A 17,004-nucleotide genomic window follows, 5' to 3' on the forward strand; every position below is an offset into this window, starting at 1 on the left:
GGGCGCTCCTTGAGCTGCAGGGGTAAATCGCCCTCCCTGGAGAACATTGGAAGTCTGAGTGCACTGGGAGGGGCGCAGAGAACGGAGAGAAAGTGAGGCCAGGCTTGGGAGACAGGGAAGCAAAATGCAAAGGACAGGCTACCCTCTCACCTGCAGGTAAAAGTAGCAGAAATGAGTGGCTCTCTTTTACCCGAACCTGGCGAGTCTTCTGTGGCACCCTGTGGCTCAGGGAGTTTGTTAATCACTATAATCACTATAATTAATTACCAGTGGCACTGTTTTTCTTCCCCTAAATGCATCACGCTGAGGGAGAGAGAGAAGTGGGCAGCAGCTATTCCATTCCTAGGTCAAGAGGCACTGCTGTGACCCGAGGCCTCCAGACCCCAATCTCAGAACCCAGAGTTGTCCTAGACAACTGAGTCGGAAGAAAAGGACCATGCTCTTTTTGGAATCCCAGAGAACAGTGTCAACTTAGAGCAGGCCCATGTAGGAACCCAGAAGATGGGAATTACCCCCCACAGCCTTACCCTGGAATGCCTCCTTCTCTTGCCTCCCCACCCCAAACTATGCCCGAGGCGCCAAGCTGAGGGCCAAAGACCGGCGGGAAGGGTTCCCTGGACCCCATGCACAGGGAGGATCTGCCCTAGTTCTTGCAGTATACTCAGAGATCCTGCCCACCAAGCTGAAAGCGAACACTTTCTCCAAAGGAGTAACTTCCAGTGAAAGAATTTCTTAAAAACAAAACAAAAATACAGATCAACTTCTTTTCCTCTACTTGGAAATATGTGAGCAGAGCCAGTTACTGTCTAGACCTCTGGAGGAATGATCACTACGAAATAGCTCTGGCTACCTTGAATTACTTTTAAACAATGAGGAGCGATATTAGAATTGTCCTCTGATCCTCTCTTGCCATAGCGATGACTCCAGGAAAAGTTGGTAATAGCTCTATGGGGAGTGAAAAATCGGGAGTACTCTTTCGGATAGCTCAGACCCAAAACGCCTCCTAGCCATGATAGTCATATACGTGATGCTAGACGCAAGCGGGAACTTCTGGAGTAACCTTATCTTGCTAATTGTGTAGACAAAGGCTTATAAATTGAATAGATTCGAATCTCTCTAGTCCTGGATTTTCGGTTGCCTCGTTTTGCTCCAGCGGTTGGAGCTCTCCTTAGCTGTCACATGAGAGGTTCGGCACCATCTCCCCCACGGTGCTAGGGATGGTAGGAGTTCTCTCCCCGCCCCCACCTCCTTCGTGGCAAAGTCTCTGATCCCCTTCTGCCAAGGCAGCAGCCTCTCCGGGAGCCCATCCCCGGTAGAACATCTGCGCGTTTCCCCCTTGATCTCACTCGAAAGTCGGTTTCCGCGGGGGATGGGCCTCAGGTAGGCGCCGGGCGCGGCCTGGGGAAAAACACTTGTGGAGCATCTGAAGCGGAAAATCCAAGCAGATGTGGGGCGGCCTGGGCCCGCCCCTTTCCTCTTGGGGCCTCAATTTCTTCCAGATCAGTTTCCTAATGGAAAATTTCTAAGAGGTGGGGGGTATGTAGAGGCGTGCTGGTGCACCTCGGGGTGCGCCAAAGCGTGCGAAGCAGGACTGGGGGTGGGGGCGCCTGGTGAACACGCCATACTCCGGAAGCTTGCTGACCTCAATATGTGGGTCACCCCCCCACAAGCCCTCTTCCTGCCCCCCAGCCTCCCTTCATTCTAGATTCTGCAGGCTCCTTCCAGGCCAGCAGGGGAACTCCTGTTTTGGGGGGATGCCCAGACTTCAGGGTCTTTCGTGGCTGTTATACTTCTCCCCTGCAGGCCCCTCTCTGCTCTGGGGGAGGCACTCGGAGTTAGCCCCAAAGCATAGACTAGGAGCCCTGGAGCAAGGGACACGCAGCAGGTGTCCCAGCCAGCGGCCACCGCTGATGCCCAGATCATTCTAATAAGCACCTATTTAATGCTTTTCCCACTTTACACAGAGCCTGTGGGTGTCCCTTCTAAGTGTAATAGGGGTCCTAGGCTTTCCTTCTGGTAGAAAGAGCTCTGGGACAGGCACGCTCTGGGACAGGCACGCCCTGGGGAGGGGATCGTTCTTCTTTCACTATTCCACGCAGAAGTCACTATCCTTACCACCCAGGAAACCTCGAGGTCTGCTTGCAAGTATGTTGGGTACTTTCGGTGATGGGGGCGTGGGAGGGAGCTCAGACCCATCGCGGTGTGTGTGTGTGTATTTTGAATGAATGTGTCGGGGGGATATACAATGCCCGTTTCGCTGTCTGCTGAGGCAGGCTTTAGTCCCATACCCCCAATTCTACGAGTCTTCAAACGCTCCGTTGTGCTACTTCTCGAACCCCGCGATTCGGAGCCGTCCTGCTGATGCGAGAACAGCTGCTGTGAAGATGAGATGACGAGATCTCATATACGCTTTCCCGGAAAATCCGGGAAATTTGGTTTAAGAAAAGTTTCTGTTACTTGCTGGGTCTCTCCCACTTCCACTTAGCCATGTTCCTGCGATCTGAGTAATCCCTTTCAAGCCTAGGAGGAATTCTCTCGGGTCCATAATTGGGGATCGGAAATCGTGGGGGTGAGGGGAACGTTAAATCCTCCCGAAGCCAGGAAAATGCCGGAGCACACTCAAAGGCAGCCTGAGCAGCCTTCGGCGGGGCCCAGCCCTCAGGCGGCAGTCCCTGCCTCTTGGAGCCCGTTCTCCGGGAAGCCTCAAGACGACAGCAGTCTGCGCAGTCAGGCGCGAGATCCCGGGCAGTGAAGCGGGTCCCACGCCCTGCGTTTGGGTACTGCGTACCCTCACCGCTCGCGCGCCGTCCAGACCCTTCTGCACGCACCTTTGGAAACAGGAAAGTGCTCCTAGATCCAAAACTCCAAGGGAAAGTGCTGCGCTCCGCAGTGCTTGGGGGTGGGGGGCACCAACTCCGAAACTCGCGCTGCTCTGTGGTTTCGGAGCGTCAGCCCCGGGAGCCAAGGTCAAGGCTGTGGGTTCCGCAGCGCGCGGGGCTGCGGGGACCAAGCCGGAGTCTGCGCACACGGTCTTGCCCACCGAGGGAGCTAAGACGCCTTCAACGGCGTCCCTTCAAAGGGATCCCCAGAAAAGGTCAGGAGCGCCCGCAGCAGAGTTGGTGGTCCTCTTCTCGCCCCCCACCCCAGGCGTGAGGGAGGGAGGCGGGTCCCCGGTCAGTGAGTGCGCGGAGCAGCAGGCTCCTACCTGGCCGGGAGGGAGAGCGGTGGCCGCTGAAAACGGAGATCCTAGCGCGGAGCGCCGCAGCCCCGGCGCCTCTCCGCTTCCGCTAGCCCACCTCAGTATCAGGCGCCCCACAGTCGTACAGTCTGCGGGACTCGGTCGAGGGACCCGCAAGACCCCGTGCCCCGAGTCCACTGCAGCTGCCCTCTGACCCCACGCGCGGGAGAAGCTGGCGTCCTCCCAGCGCGCACATCCGCGCGGTGACCGCAGTATTCAAACCGCTAGAAGGGCGAGGGTCGGTGCGACCGTCGGGGATTGGAGGAGAGCCCTCCTGGGGTTGCAGGCGCAGATCTGGGGCGGGGGGTGGCGTGAGAGTGGGGTAGGAGGACTCTTGCGGCCCAGTGTGGCCCGGAGGGAAGGCACCAGGACGCCCTATGGCTGCATCTCCAAGTGTGCCTCCCCACTCCAAGGGCTTCCGGGGCCACCACCTTGGCTCCTATCAAGGCTCACTCGATTACTCGAGCTCGGCCACCCCTGGCCGGAAGTACCTGCCCCAGCCGCGAGTCCCCAAAATTCCGGCTGCACAGAGTCGGGCTGCAGGAGCGGGGACTGTTGGACCCTGTGCCCGCCGCCGCCGCCGCCCTGGGCGAGGCCTGGCGTCTAGGCTCGGCTCCCCGGTCCCCTCCCTTCGTCTGGCCCGCGCGTCCCCGCGGCCTGCAGCCCCTCCGCGAAGGCGCCGATCTTTTTTCGCTCCTGTGTTTCGAGGAGAGAAAGGGCAGAAGGGGCAGAGGCTCTCTCCCGCTCTTTCCTGAGGAAGGGGGTCTTCCCTTCGGGCCTGCCCCCTTTCGGCCCTCAGACCTGCAAAGTGGGGAAGTGAGGGCGCGGGACCTGCGGGAGGCCCGGAGGACTCGAAGAGCACAAGCCGGAGGGTCAAGCCGCCTCCCCTCGGCCGCGCGCTCCCAGGACCCGTCTGGGAGCCACAGAGGAGGCTTGGGCATCCCTCCCTCGCTTCCGTCCCTCCTCCGCTCCTCCCCACCGCCCATCCTAGCGCCCAGGTCCCGCGACCCGCTGGCCGGAGCCGGTCCCCACGGCGTGCCGTGTGCACTCACCGAGACTTCCTCGAGGCCGGGAGCGCGCGGGCCTCTCCTGGGAGAGTCCCTGGAGGCCGCGACGCGGAGGCGCGCCTGTGACTCCGGGGCCGCGGCGGGGTCGGGAGGCGAGATTCGCCGCCCCCGCCCCCGCCGCGGTCCCTCCCCCCCGCCCGCCCCCCCCTCCCCCCCGGGCCGCGGCGGCCGAGTGCTCCGCCCGAAGGCGGGTCCGCCATAAACAAACGCGGCTCGGTCGCACGTGGACCGCGGAGCTGCTGCGGCTCGCGACAGATCGCGGGCTCCGGGCGCCGCGGCTCCAGGCAAAGGGAACCGCCAGGGAGGGCAGGAGAGCGCGCCCGGGCCGGGCCCCAGCCGCCTCCGCCCCAGCTCCCCTCCGCTCCCCTCCCGCTCCATGGCTCCGCGGCCGCCGCCGCCCATGCCGCCCTCCAGTCCGGAGGGGCCTCTCGGCAGCGGGTACGAACACTCGATCAAGGACTAAGCGGCACCGCTGCCTCCTCGCTGGCTACTCTCCACCTCCTAAGGAAAGCCGAGACGCGAGAAGACAGGAGGGAGAAAGGAAGAGCGAGCAGAAGCGAGCGGGAAGTCGGGCTCTGGGCACCGCGGGACAGTACAGCCCGGAGGAGGCTGCGCCCGGGGCGGCGGGCAGAGCGCGCAGCTGCGCCGCTGGGTTGCGCCGAGCTCCGGGGCCCAGCGGCGGCGGAGAGGCTTCTCGGTGCCCCAGGCCTGCCCCGCGCACCTGCCCCGGGCGGTGCCCCAGACTCACCTGGCTCCCGGAGTCCCCTTCCCCATCCCCGCCGCGGCAGCCGGAGCGGGGCTCCGAGGGCCTGGAGCACGGCCGGGTCTAATATGCCCGGAGCCGAGGCGCGATGAAGGAGAAGTCCAAGAATGCGGCCAAGACCAGGAGGGAGAAGGAAAATGGCGAGTTTTACGAGCTGGCCAAGCTGCTCCCGCTGCCGTCGGCCATCACCTCGCAGCTGGACAAGGCGTCTATCATCCGACTCACCACCAGCTACTTGAAGATGCGGGCCGTCTTCCCCGAAGGTGAGGCCGCAGGTGGGCGGCCGAGAGCCTCGGCCCAAGCGGGGAGCTGGAGCTGGCTTGAAGCGCCAGTGCCAGGGAGTCTTGGGGAGGCCGCGCCGGGAGCTTCGGCTCCTGTTGGAGAGAGGAGCCAGGGTGTTGGCGCCGTGGGGACTAGACCGTCTTCTGGCCCAAGTGTGGACCCGGCGAATCAGGAATTGTTTTGTGATCATGCTGGTCCATTCTGGTTTCCCTTCTTTTCTTTTCGTTCCGTTTCTTTCCTTTTTCTTTTCTTTTCTCTTCATGTCTTTAACTCTACCTTTTATTTTTTCTTTCTTTCATTCGTATCTCTTTTTCTGGGAGGGGAAGTGTGAGCACCCCATCCGAAGGTGAGACGTGCTTGCTGCTCCTGGCCTGGGAGAGAGCGGAGTGCGCCCGGAGGCCCAGGCCCTGAAGGCCCTAGCCATGAGCAGGGCACTTGTTTGGGGCCTGGGCCTCAGATTTGGGCCTCTCTGGCTGCCTCTTCTTTGCTCCCTTGGCCTGGGCAGGGCAGGTCAGGGTAGGAGAGACCGAAAGTAGGTGAGCTGAAAACCTGCAGGCCAGAGAGGGGACTAGAAGAAAAATGGCAGGCAGGCCAGAACACAGTCTTCTTTTCCTGATTGGAATTATAAACCGGAGGGGCAGGTGCCACGGTAGGCAAGGGGCACCAGGACCCATGGGTCCAGCAGACTCCGGTGGTAAGTAATGGCGTGCTGGCCAGCATTCCCCGCTAGCACATGGCCTGCGGGTGACCATGGCTGCTGGGCTGGGCACTTCTGAGCAACGGGGCTGGGGAGGCCTGGTCACCACAGCGTTCCTTTTGGTGTCCTGGTGTTTCTCAACCGATCACCTTTCAGCATCTCTGTCCCCAGACAGGGTGGCTGCAGCCTGGCGCGAGAGATTCTGACCCTGGGCTGAGACACTGCACGGGGGGCCTACTGGGCACTCCGAGACTTCTGGGCTGAGGAGCCCCTAGCGCCGTGTGGAGCTCCAGAAGCCGGTGGGGAAGTAGACACAACTTCAGCTGCAGGACACGGAACGTGGCTGCACTGCAGCGACAGGTGTCCTTTGGGTGCAGGCTGCCTCCATTAAAGCGCCTGGCCGGCGACCAGCCAGAAGCCAGTAAGCTTGACCTTTGCGTTGGTTGCCCCTAAGCCTGTTATAAGTAATTGGCTCTGGGTCTGGAGCTGCACTTCACACTGCCTCCAGGGCTCAGAGGGCCTGTCGCCCAGCGTGACCTGCAGCCCTGCATCACAGCTGGCCGGGGAGTCTAGCCCCCCCTTCCCGCCCCCAAAGCTAGCCGTAGCCCTTGCCTCCCAGCTGGGCCATGCAGCCTCCAGCCCTTTCCTCCCTGGTGCAAGAGCCTGTGACCTGTACCTCCACCCTAGCCCCATACACCTTCTTTCCTTTTCCTTCTTTCCTTTTCCGACCCCACTATAAAGACGTGCCCCACTCCAGCCTCTCCTACTTGAAGTTGTCAAGCGGGTGGTCGCTATTAGTGAGCCCAAGGGTGGTGACCCCTCTACCAGAGAAGTAGAAAATTAAAATTAAAAGAGAATTGGGTTTTACAAGGGTCGAGTCTCCTTCCCACCCCGGAAGGAGTGGTGGTGAGCCCGTTTTTGTTTTTCTTTCTTTCTTTCTTTTTATCTATTCCCCCCACCCCAGTGAGCTGTTTCTTAATTTGCATGCTGCAAGCAGGTGGGGAACCAGGACAGGACCCTGGCCTCCTCTCACCTCCCCACTGGAAATAAACACATTAGAAGCCAGGACTGGAATATTAAATGATTTGTTACCAATGATTTCAAGTAAGCGAGAAATTAGAAAGGGAGGCCTGGAGAAAGAGGGCTAATTGTAAGCCATTTATTGTTTGGAGAATTTCCAGGAAAGCCTGCTAAAAATTGGGAAGTGGTGGGTGTACTTCTTCTGCAGATTTTTAAGAATTGAATCTGGGTGTTCTAACTCTGGGAAGTGAGTCTCCAAGGCCTTTGAGCCCAGAATTACGTGGCCCTGAACCCTTTGCAGAGGTGGGCTTGCAGAGATGGTCCAGGACTCGAGCAGCAGGCCCTTGTGCTTTGTTGGGTAGTGTGGTCTGGTTGAGGGGTGGCCTGGATGCCTCTTGGGGGTGACTGTCGAAGTTGGAACTCAGGGAGGGGCCTGGAGGTAATTGTTTGGCCCTAGAGTTTTGGAAATGGCCCTGAACCTCTGGGTCTAGACTGATGGGGGGGGGGTGAAGGGAGAAGGCAGTGGTCCCGACCGGCTCCCCCGCTGACCCCCCCTCCAGCAGGGCCTGAGCAGGGAGGGGGGCACTTGCCTACATGGGTGGACTGGGAGACCCAGGACTCCTCACTGCATTCAGAGGCCTGGGGCCTGCAGCTCTGGGCGGTGGCGCTGCTCCCCTCAAGTCAGTCTGGGGCACAGAGTTGTAAAGTTGGGTGCCTGGGCTGAGAAGGAGGCGTTTAGAGAGAGACCTCAATTATGCAAAATAACTCACTCGCCATTCCGGTAGCTCCTGAGGGTGGCCTGCGCTGTAACTGATTTTAGCCTCTGTTCTCGCGCCTAGGTGTGCGCCGGGGGGAATGGAGTAGGGCCTGGGGGCCGCCTGGATCCGGGTGTCAGCCATCAGGGAGGTTTAGGGCCAATGCAGCACTTCCCGGATCTGCTCCGACTCTCGGCTGGCTGCAGACTGAAAGATGCCAAGTGAAACCGGTATCTCGAGCTTGGTCCCGCTGTTCCGTAGTCCCGGAGCAAGAGGGATCCCTGGGTGAAGAAGGATCTAGACGCCAAGGCCAAGTTAGGACTTTGGGAGTCAGAAAATGCATAGCACAGTCCAAAGGAACCACAGGCATCCCCAACTAACCCTCAGTCCCTGAGGAAATTGAGGCCAGAGAGGGACGGGCCCTTTCCAGGGTCCTACACCAAGGGCAAGAGCAGGAGGTCGCTGCTGTGGCCGCTGGCCGCCGCCTGTCCTCTCGCTGCCCATGGCTCCTTTCATCCTGAGACCACCTGGGCCAGAGGACAGACAGAGGAGCTCGGAGGAGTCCCCCCCTCCCCCCGGGGCAGAAAGAGGCATAGGAGCCAAGGTGGACACTCCCCACGGAGGTCAGACTGGCATGGGCGGTGCTGGCAATTTTTACAGCCCGTTCAAGGTTGTGCTCTGTGAAGCTGCCCCACTAGACTCCCCATCCTTGTCTGCAAAATGGGCCTATTAAGAACTCCATAGCTGTACCAGGTTCCTGGGATTAAGGGTGAGGAGGCGGAAATCTAACATGTTCTTACTCCAGTCACTTTGTCCTGGGAGTGCGAGTGTTTCCTGAACTAGGCATGGCTTAGATGGCAGAGTGTCCCCACTCTGTGCGCCTCTGGGACTCACTGTCTGCAGTTAGAAGACCTGCTATTTTCTGCCCCGCCGCGCCCCCCCCCTCCCCGCTTAATAGCTAAGAAATGAGAGGGAGCCAGGGAAGAGGGCAGGAAAGCAAGGCCGGCTTTGGAAGTGGACTCAGAACCAAAAACTCCATGTGTTCACTGGTGGCCGGGAAGGCCTGGTGCACGCAGGGCTCAGGGAAGGGCTGGGGCCCATGATCTGCCTGTCCTCTTTGCTTTGTGGCCTTCCTGGTGTTTCTTTGGAAACACAGAGGCACCAGGTGGGAGAACTCTGCTGCTCTCTGGCCACAGCTGCTTGGTGACCATCCCAGGCAGGACGCAGGACAAGTTTCTCCCTCAGGTGATGTACACTGGGCCTCAGGAAGCCCGAGTCAGAGCGGCAGGAACACAAGGCCAATCCGGTGGCTTAGACTCCTTCCCAGGAGCCAGGATTCGGAGTCGGATTTGACCCCCAGCCGTGGGGTAGGGACAGGAGGGACTGGCCCGTGGTCCCAGCTGAGGAATGGAACTAGAAACTGAGGCTGACTTCCTCAGGGAGAACACAGCCCCTCCTCCTCCTTTCCCAGACCTGAAGACTCTGGACAGGTGCGGCTGAAAGCAGGGGAAGGGAGTGCAACACTGTTATTCTCACACAACAATAATGGGGGTTTGAGGCCGGAATCATTCCAGTGGTGGAATGTCTGGGTTTAGATTCAGGCAGACGGCTAGAAATTGTTGTTGGGAATGGAAACGCTTTGATTTAGACGGTTTGGTGAGAACAGACCCGCCCTAAACCTAGACAGACCCGAGCCCTTTCTCTACCGAAGCCCGAAATAATGTAGATTTAAAAAAAGAAAACAAACTTATTTTTTAGAATAACGTGGAGCTTTACAACCCTCTCCGCATCGCTCCGGGAGGGAAAGCTCACAGTCGCCGAGCAGCATGCTGTGAGCTGTGGGCAGCGGTGAAGGGAACTCCGGGGTGCGGGGGCCCCCGGCGGTTCCAGGCAGGAACCGGAGCGCGCGCGAGCCGCACGTTCAGCGCCCGGCGGCCAGAACCCAGGCGGCGGCCGGGGCGCTCGGAGGCGCGGCGGGGAAGCCGCTCCGGGCGGCGCCGGGCCCCGCGCGCTCCTCCGTGCGGGCCGCGGCCGGGCCTCCGTCCCAGCCTCCGAGGTCTCAGCGTTAGGCGCGGGGTGGGGGGGTGCGGGGGGCCGGGCCTTGCGTCTGTTGTCTGAGCACGTACTCTGGCCGGCGGCCAGGCGAGGCCAGGCTGGAAGCCCCCTCCCTTCCCCGCTCGGCCGGGCCCGGGGAGGCCTTCTTGGCGCGTCCCCACAACCCCCCTTCACACCCTGGTCCCCGCCCGCTGGGCGACCGTGGGTTTGGAAAAGGGTCCAAAGGCCGGGCTTCTCGGGAACCCCGGACAGAACGAAGCATTCCAAGGCCGGAAGCTGAAGTGCTCGGAGGAACCCCAGAACCGTGAGCGTTTACATGGTCCTGGAGTCGAGCGAGGAAGGAGCGCCAGCTCTGGGCTCCCCTAGAGTGGCGAGGCGGCAGCCCGGCCCCCAGCGCCCGCGTTACAACCTCGCCCGGGCGCGCGACGCCCGGTAGCCCTGGACCCGAGCCCCTGAGCCTGCCGCCCCCGCGGCCGGTAATGCTCCGAAAGCCGGGTTGTAAATACCCGCGGGCCGACCGGCCTTCCACGCCGTCTCCCTTGCGTTGGGGCGGGGGGTGTCGCGGTGGAGAAGCCGAGCAGCCGGCCCTTAGCCCCCAGCTCAGCCCCCCGCTCAGCCCCCGCACACCCTTCTTGACTTTGGAGTAGTCTGCAGTCAGCCCGTGTGACCTTGTGTCCTCAGATGGCCCACGATTCTCAAGAGGCCACGCTCCCCAATAACACGCTTCCTCCCCCGGCAAGGGGCTAGTAGGCATGGAAGGAGTGGGAAGGCAGAAGGCTGGACCAAGGCCGTTGAGGCACCACCGCTTTCCAGGGGACCCAGCGCTTTGCTCAGCACCCTCTGGTTTAGTTCATTTAATCCTACAAAACCCCCCACTTTAGAGTTGAGAAATAAAGGTTAGAGGTCAGGGCACTTGCTGGAGATCAGACCATCCAGACTGGCCCAGCTGGGGAGTGGGGGCAGAAGGAGGTGAGATCCCCCTGTGTCCCCTGGGAGCTCCAGAAAGGTCTGTCCTGGATTTTCTCAATCCCAGATCCAATTCTCCATGGACGGGTGGTGGCAGGGTCAGATGATCCCCTATTAACCCTGTTTAGTTTTCACAAGATCCCTGCGAGGAGTGTTCTTGTCACCACGCCAGATACCCAAGGCTGCCTTCCAGAAACCGCTGTCCATCCCAGGAGTTCTTATCAAACTCCAGACCCTTTCTCTGGGGTTGCACAGCAGGTGCTCAACAGCTGTTTGTTGACTGACTAACTGAGCACCCAGAGAGGCGGGACCATATTTAGATAGCTTCAGTGGCAGGAGAGCCTGGTAAGGTTTAAGCCAAACAGCCGGTCAGCCAAGTAGCCAAGTGTGGATACTAAGGTGCAGGTACCCACAAACCCTCAGAGGCAGAGGGGGAAAGGGGATTCCTGGCTCCCTTTCTCTTCTGACCCAGTGGCTGGCCTCCTCCCCACATGACCTGGCCATCTGGATTCCCAGTAGGAGGGAGTTCCCAGTGGATTTCCCTGCTGACACATGTAGGGCAATTAGGATAGCAAACCTTGGCAGGGGAACCACAGGCCAGGCTTGGGGTGCTCCCCGCCATCCGGCTGCTCCCCCCACAGTCAGTGGAAGGTGGGTGCTCCCAGGACCAGATGAGGTCACTGATAACCTTGGAGGGGCTTAGCTCAGTCTTACCTGTCTCCCCTCATTTCTCAAACAAATAAAGCCCTTTGTTAGGTCCAGATAAGGGCCACGTGCCCGGCGCCTCACTTTTGGGGGGATATATATGGCTTTACAAGTACCAAGACCATTTTTTGGTTCTTGTTACAAACCTTACCTATTTAGTCTCTGCGTTTAGCCCAAAGTAGATTTTTTTTTTAAAAGATTTTATTTATTTATTTGACAGAGAGAGGCACAGCGAGAGAGGGAACACAAGCAGGGGGAGTGGGAGAGGGAACACAAGCAGGGGGAGTGGGAGAGGGAGAAGCAGGCCTCCCGCGGAGCAGGGAGCCCGGTGCGGGACTCGATCCCAGGACCCTGGGATCATGACCTGAGCCGAAGGCAGACGCTTAACGACTGAGCCACCCAGGCGCCCCCCAAAGTAGATTTTTATGGGTGGAGTGAAAAGGTCTCACCCACAGAGGTTTCTTTCTTTTTTTTTTTTTTTTAAGATTTTATTTATTTATTTGACAGAGAGAGAGAGACACAGCAAGAGAGGGAACGCAAGCAGGGGGAGCGGGAGAGGGAGAAGCAGGCCCCCTGCGGAGCAGGGAGCCCCGATGTGGGGCTCGAAGATCTGCCAGTAAAGCAGAGGTGTCAGGAAATTATGGGAAAAATTATGATATAAGAGAACAGGCTCTTTTGAAGTATCCGGGTATTTGAATTATATGAAAAATTGTCCTGTGTACCCAGTGCACTTTTGGAAAGGCCAGAGCCTTCCACAAGGCTTTTGGGAGAGCTGGGCAGGGAAGTCTGGTTTGGGTCTGCCCCTTTCCCAGAGGTACAGATTTCCCCAGGTCACCTGGCTGTGGACACTGCAAGAAGCCTAATCTGGAAGGCGAAGTTCACTTTTCCTGCTGAGCCAGGCAAGGCTAGTGTGGTGCAAACCAGGGAAAGGACCCAGGAGTTGGGTAAAGGACAGTTACCAGGGCACGGTTGTCCCATTTTCAGAAATCAGGATTCCTGGGTCTTTATTAAATTATTTTTCATTCAAGTCCCAGGGTTTTTAATAACGGAGTAAACGTTGACCCCACCAAGCCATCCTGCACAGATGGGGGCTGGGGGAGGACCTGCTGGTGAGAGCCAGTGGTGCCTTATTATGGTCACTGTGGTCATCCTTGGAAGTGAAATTGGGCAGACAGTAACTTCCTGGGGTTAAGAAGACACCTCTGTGGAGGCTGAGGGGCTGTGATCCTGTTTGGGGGATCAGGATATGTGGAATTTAGTCACTTCCTTATGGGGAGACCAGGATAAGCCCCTAATTCCTACAGCCGAGGAGGAGAAATTAAAGGTCATCCTTTTTTTGCTGAACAGAGTTTGCAGGGAAGGGTCTCCAAAGCCTCTTGGGGGGGGGCCTGGGCCCTGAGGGGCTCTGGGGCCAGGCGCTTCCCTCGCTCTTGGGGTGGAGGCCTCCAGAAGCTGTGCTTCCTGACACCTGCGGGGACAGCGCAGGGAGACCCAGAGTGCCTACGCGGGGACTTTCCAGGCCACCCACTCGCCGCAGTCCGCTTGGGGGAATTTTGTGGTCCCAGGGAATGGTCCCCAAATTCGCTGAGACTAGGCGAGGTTCCCCATCCCGCGCATTCCGCTCTGGCTTCGTGTCCCGCACTCCCCGCCCGCAGCGGGCAGGGGCCGGTCTGGCCTGCAGGAAGGGAGGATAACTGATGTGCGGGCAGCGGGACCCACAGCTCACCCCGCAGGGGTGGCAGCCGGTGCGCGAGTGGGCCTGGAGCCTGGGGCCGCCTTCTCCGCTGGAGGCAATGGGGCGCAGGCTGAGGACAGCAGTCGCTGGCCTTCTCCACGTCGCTCCTGGGCGGTGGCGCGAACTGGACAGTTGCTGGCCCGGCCCGAAGCAGAAGGACTCCAAGTAGCCGCTGAGGGTTCTCCCACCCGGCACTTAGCGCTGAAACCTCACCCGGCTTTTCTACTTTCTCCGGAATACGCAGAAGAAAGCCTGGGATTTCTGGGGTCACGCAGCAGAGCCGGGGACACAGGAGAGGAGGCTTCGCTGAGCCGAGCCACCTTTCCCCTGGTGCGCTTTCTGAAACACTTGCGAGCTTCAGGGAGGTGGTGGGGGAGAAGCAGGATGTCTTTGGGGGGGCAGTTAAGAACTGGGGAACCCTAATTATGTGGCAACAGATACCTTCCAGTTATCGTCAGTACCTACAAGACTCCCACCGCCTTCGGCCCCTCCCCCGCCCCGCTTCGGGTGCGTTAGGAGCTTGTTCTGGGGAAGGCCCCAGGTAAACCCTTCCCAAGCTGGAGCACTAGGATCGGAAGAGGGACCGCGCTCCCGAGGCGCCTCTGAGGGCTGGGGAGTCCGAGGGATTACGTGAGGTTTAAAAACAACCAAAAAACCAAAAACTTTTTTTATGCAGAAAAAGCTGCCTCCTGGACGGCTAGGACATTTTGTCTGGGCTTGTCTTTAGGAAAATGCATAGTTGCCGGCGACACAGTGAAGGGAGGGAGTGAGGGAGGGTCCTTGGGGGAATATTTACAGGTCAAATCGATATCCCCGTTTGGCTTCGAGGATGGCAGGTTTCAAAGCAGATTAGATTACTTTATGGCATTTCAAATAAAACGGCAATTTCGGAGCCGTGAGCACGTGGGCGACCCACGGGAGCTATGGGCCTGGCGAGCTCAGCGCGCACTGGGGGCGCTTGGACCCGAGGCCTCGGCCGGAATATCTCCTCTGGCCTTTTTTTCTCTTTAATCCAGGGCAAAGGGGCGATGGCAAGAACACAGACGGCGGCCTGAGGGGCCCGGGAGGCGGCAGGCGGGACGCTCGGGATTCCCGCCGACCAGGGCGCGCGGTGCGGAGGTTCCGCGCGCTCTGCGGGGCGTGGGGCCTCTCGATTGGCGCTGCCGTTTACTGATTTGCTTTATTCCCCGGTCCAGGTTTAGGAGACGCGTGGGGACAGCCAAGCCGCGCGGGGCCCCTGGACAGCGTCGCCAAGGAGCTGGGATCGCACTTGCTTCAGGTAAGGCTCCTTTGAGCGGGGGAGGAGCGCAGCCGCTGCCTAAGGCGAGGACCCGCGCCCGGGTGGGGGCTCCCTTCTGACCCCGCCACTCCAGTCTCGAGATGTCCCTCCCCAAGGAGCCCAGGGTGGATCCATAGGCCACCATCAGGCTGCAGAAGTCGCCGAGGCCAGAGGCAGCTGCTGGACCTCGAGGCAATTGTTTACCTCCCCACCCTCTGACCGTGCATCCTCTTTGGAGGCCGGGACCGGGGTGGACTCAGCTCAGAGTAACCTCTGGCCAGCCCCACCCCCATCGGGCATGTCACCGTGTCCCAGCCCCAGTACTCACCAGCTCACCAGACCTAGGCCTAAGGACGCCAGTGGGCACGCGGTTCTTTCCAACCTCACTTCCCTTAGCGAACTTCTGTGGAGCGCTTGCTCTGTTATAGACGCTGTGCCAGGCGCTTGAGCCAAAGAAGGAATGATCCAGCGGAGGCTCTGAGCCAGAGTGTGGCAGTCCTAAAGCCTTTGACAATCGTGTATGTTTGGAGGGGGTGCAAGAAAAGACAGTATCTATAATAGAATATTAACAGTTAGCATTTATTGAGAGTTTACTACGACCAGATTCTGTTTTAAATCTTATTGTGTCAGGGTGCATCACCACCCATCTAGAGTAGGTTCTATTTTGAGCTCCATTTTTTCAAAGGAGGAAATTGAGGCACAGAGAGGTTAAGCAACATGCCTGAGGTCACACAGCAAGTGCTGGAGCCTGGTTCAACCCAAGTCCTCCAGTTCTTGAGTGCTCCAGGTCGGGACCTGGTGTGGCCTCCGGGGTCACCTGGCTCACGGAGGGAGCCCTTGCTTGGTTTGTGGTCAGCCGCTTATAGCCCTCAGCTCGGAGTCATTTAGTCCAGGGTTGGTAAACCGCTCCTGGCCTGGGCTTTGGCCCGCAGTGTCTGCGGCTCTGGCCGACTAAGCGTGCGCACAACCGGCCATTTCCAAGTCAGCGGCTGGCGCTAGGTGGGGACAGCAATGCCTCTTGTCTCTGAATCTTTCAAATGCCCTTTACAGAGCCTCATCAACGACCCGATTCATTCCCCCCACCTGTCATTTGTCTCTGCCATCAAAAAATGCTTACCAAGAGCTGTTTTGCATTTCCTCCTTCTATTTTGTGTTTTCTTTACAAGAAAAAAAAAATAGGTTGGCGGCAGTACGCAATGACTTGGGTCAGCAAGTCAGCCAAGAACACCGCATTTTGAAAAAAAGCGGATCTTTTCAAAATCCCTTTCCCCAAATGTCCTAGTATGATTCCCCCCCCTTTTTTTTTAATGCATGCTCCGGGGAAGAGAAGATCCCGGGGAATATTTGATACCTGAAGCTTTTACAGCAGAAAGCGAACGATGTGGTAGCCAGGCGGGGAAATGGCGCTCTTGGAGTCCTTCCCGCGCCCTGAGCTCACCCAGTCGCTCCTTCCAGCTCCGTGCGTGGTGGTTTGCTTGTTTGATACTCCTACATATTATAAGTGACACTAACATCAGGGACAACTCAGTGAAAACCTGGCGGGCACAGGTTCCTCCACTGTGCATTTCTTTAATTCCGGAATGCTGTGCCGACGGACTTGTTTACCGTTAATATACATTCAAGCGAATTAGGTCATTGGAAGCTATGAAGACATACCCAACATTTTCCATTAACGATATTATTTTTTTAGCTACTGCTGGCAACTTTCAGAATTTAATTATGATAATTTTTTTCTTTTTTTCTCATATGGCTGTCAGATACTGTTTCAATAAATGTATCTCTTTAATGATTTTGGAGTTAAGCAAAAGTTTAAAATGTGCCAAAACGTTTATAACTTTAGAAATTGCTGTATAGTTTATATTTCTGAAACGGAATTTAGTTGGGAAAATATTTTGTAGCTGAGTTAGAAACGAGAAAGTAAGGCTTATAATCAAGATGTTGATTTCAACCTCAGTGTAGGTTAGGGTGATGATAGTTTAGTTGGCAAAGGATTTTTACAGTAAAACTGTATTTGAGACGGCAGAATGTATCTTTCAAGTTTCACTTCTACTACATTCTTTGTAGATCCCCCTCCAAAAAGGGGGCAGATTTAGAAAAACCGAAGGTAATCTGGTTTCAATTACATGCTGTAAAAATAGAATTTGTGGCCAGAAATTAATTTGGAATATTTTTTATGGGGGCAGCATTGTGGGTTGTATGGATCTTTCACCAACTTTATTGCTTTTCTTTGGTTCTGGATCTAAAATATGAATGGGTAAATAAAAATGCAGTTTCCTTTTTCAAAAATAATTTAGTCTTTTTATCCTTGCCACATATAAATATAATCATTACCTTTTTATTTGTCTTAATTAGCTCCTAAAATTTTACTTTATTTTTTTGAGGGCTAGCCAACTTAGGCAGTATCATTTAGGTAGTTTTAATTTTTCAGAAATTGATACTTTT

General features: G+C 57.5%; 1 protein-coding gene across 1 annotated transcript in view; it reads left to right on the plus strand.

Annotated features, from left to right (window-relative positions):
* The first annotated feature begins 4,529 nt into the window (after positions 1–4,529).
* The window catches only part of SIM2 (SIM bHLH transcription factor 2), a 48,775-nt gene continuing 36,300 nt past the window's right edge, over positions 4,530–17,004 (plus strand). The window contains exons 1-2 of the mRNA XM_081799941.1: positions 4,530–5,331; positions 14,480–14,562. Coding sequence (XP_081656067.1) covers positions 5,157–5,331; positions 14,480–14,562 — 258 coding nt within the window. The 5' untranslated portion in view covers positions 4,530–5,156. The remainder of the gene's footprint in view (positions 5,332–14,479; positions 14,563–17,004) is intronic.

This window comes from Leptonychotes weddellii, chromosome 1 (genome assembly GCF_054177405.1).
Source record: "Leptonychotes weddellii isolate Sample4059 chromosome 1, ASM5417740v2, whole genome shotgun sequence".
Classification (NCBI taxonomy): domain Eukaryota; kingdom Metazoa; phylum Chordata; class Mammalia; order Carnivora; family Phocidae; genus Leptonychotes; species Leptonychotes weddellii.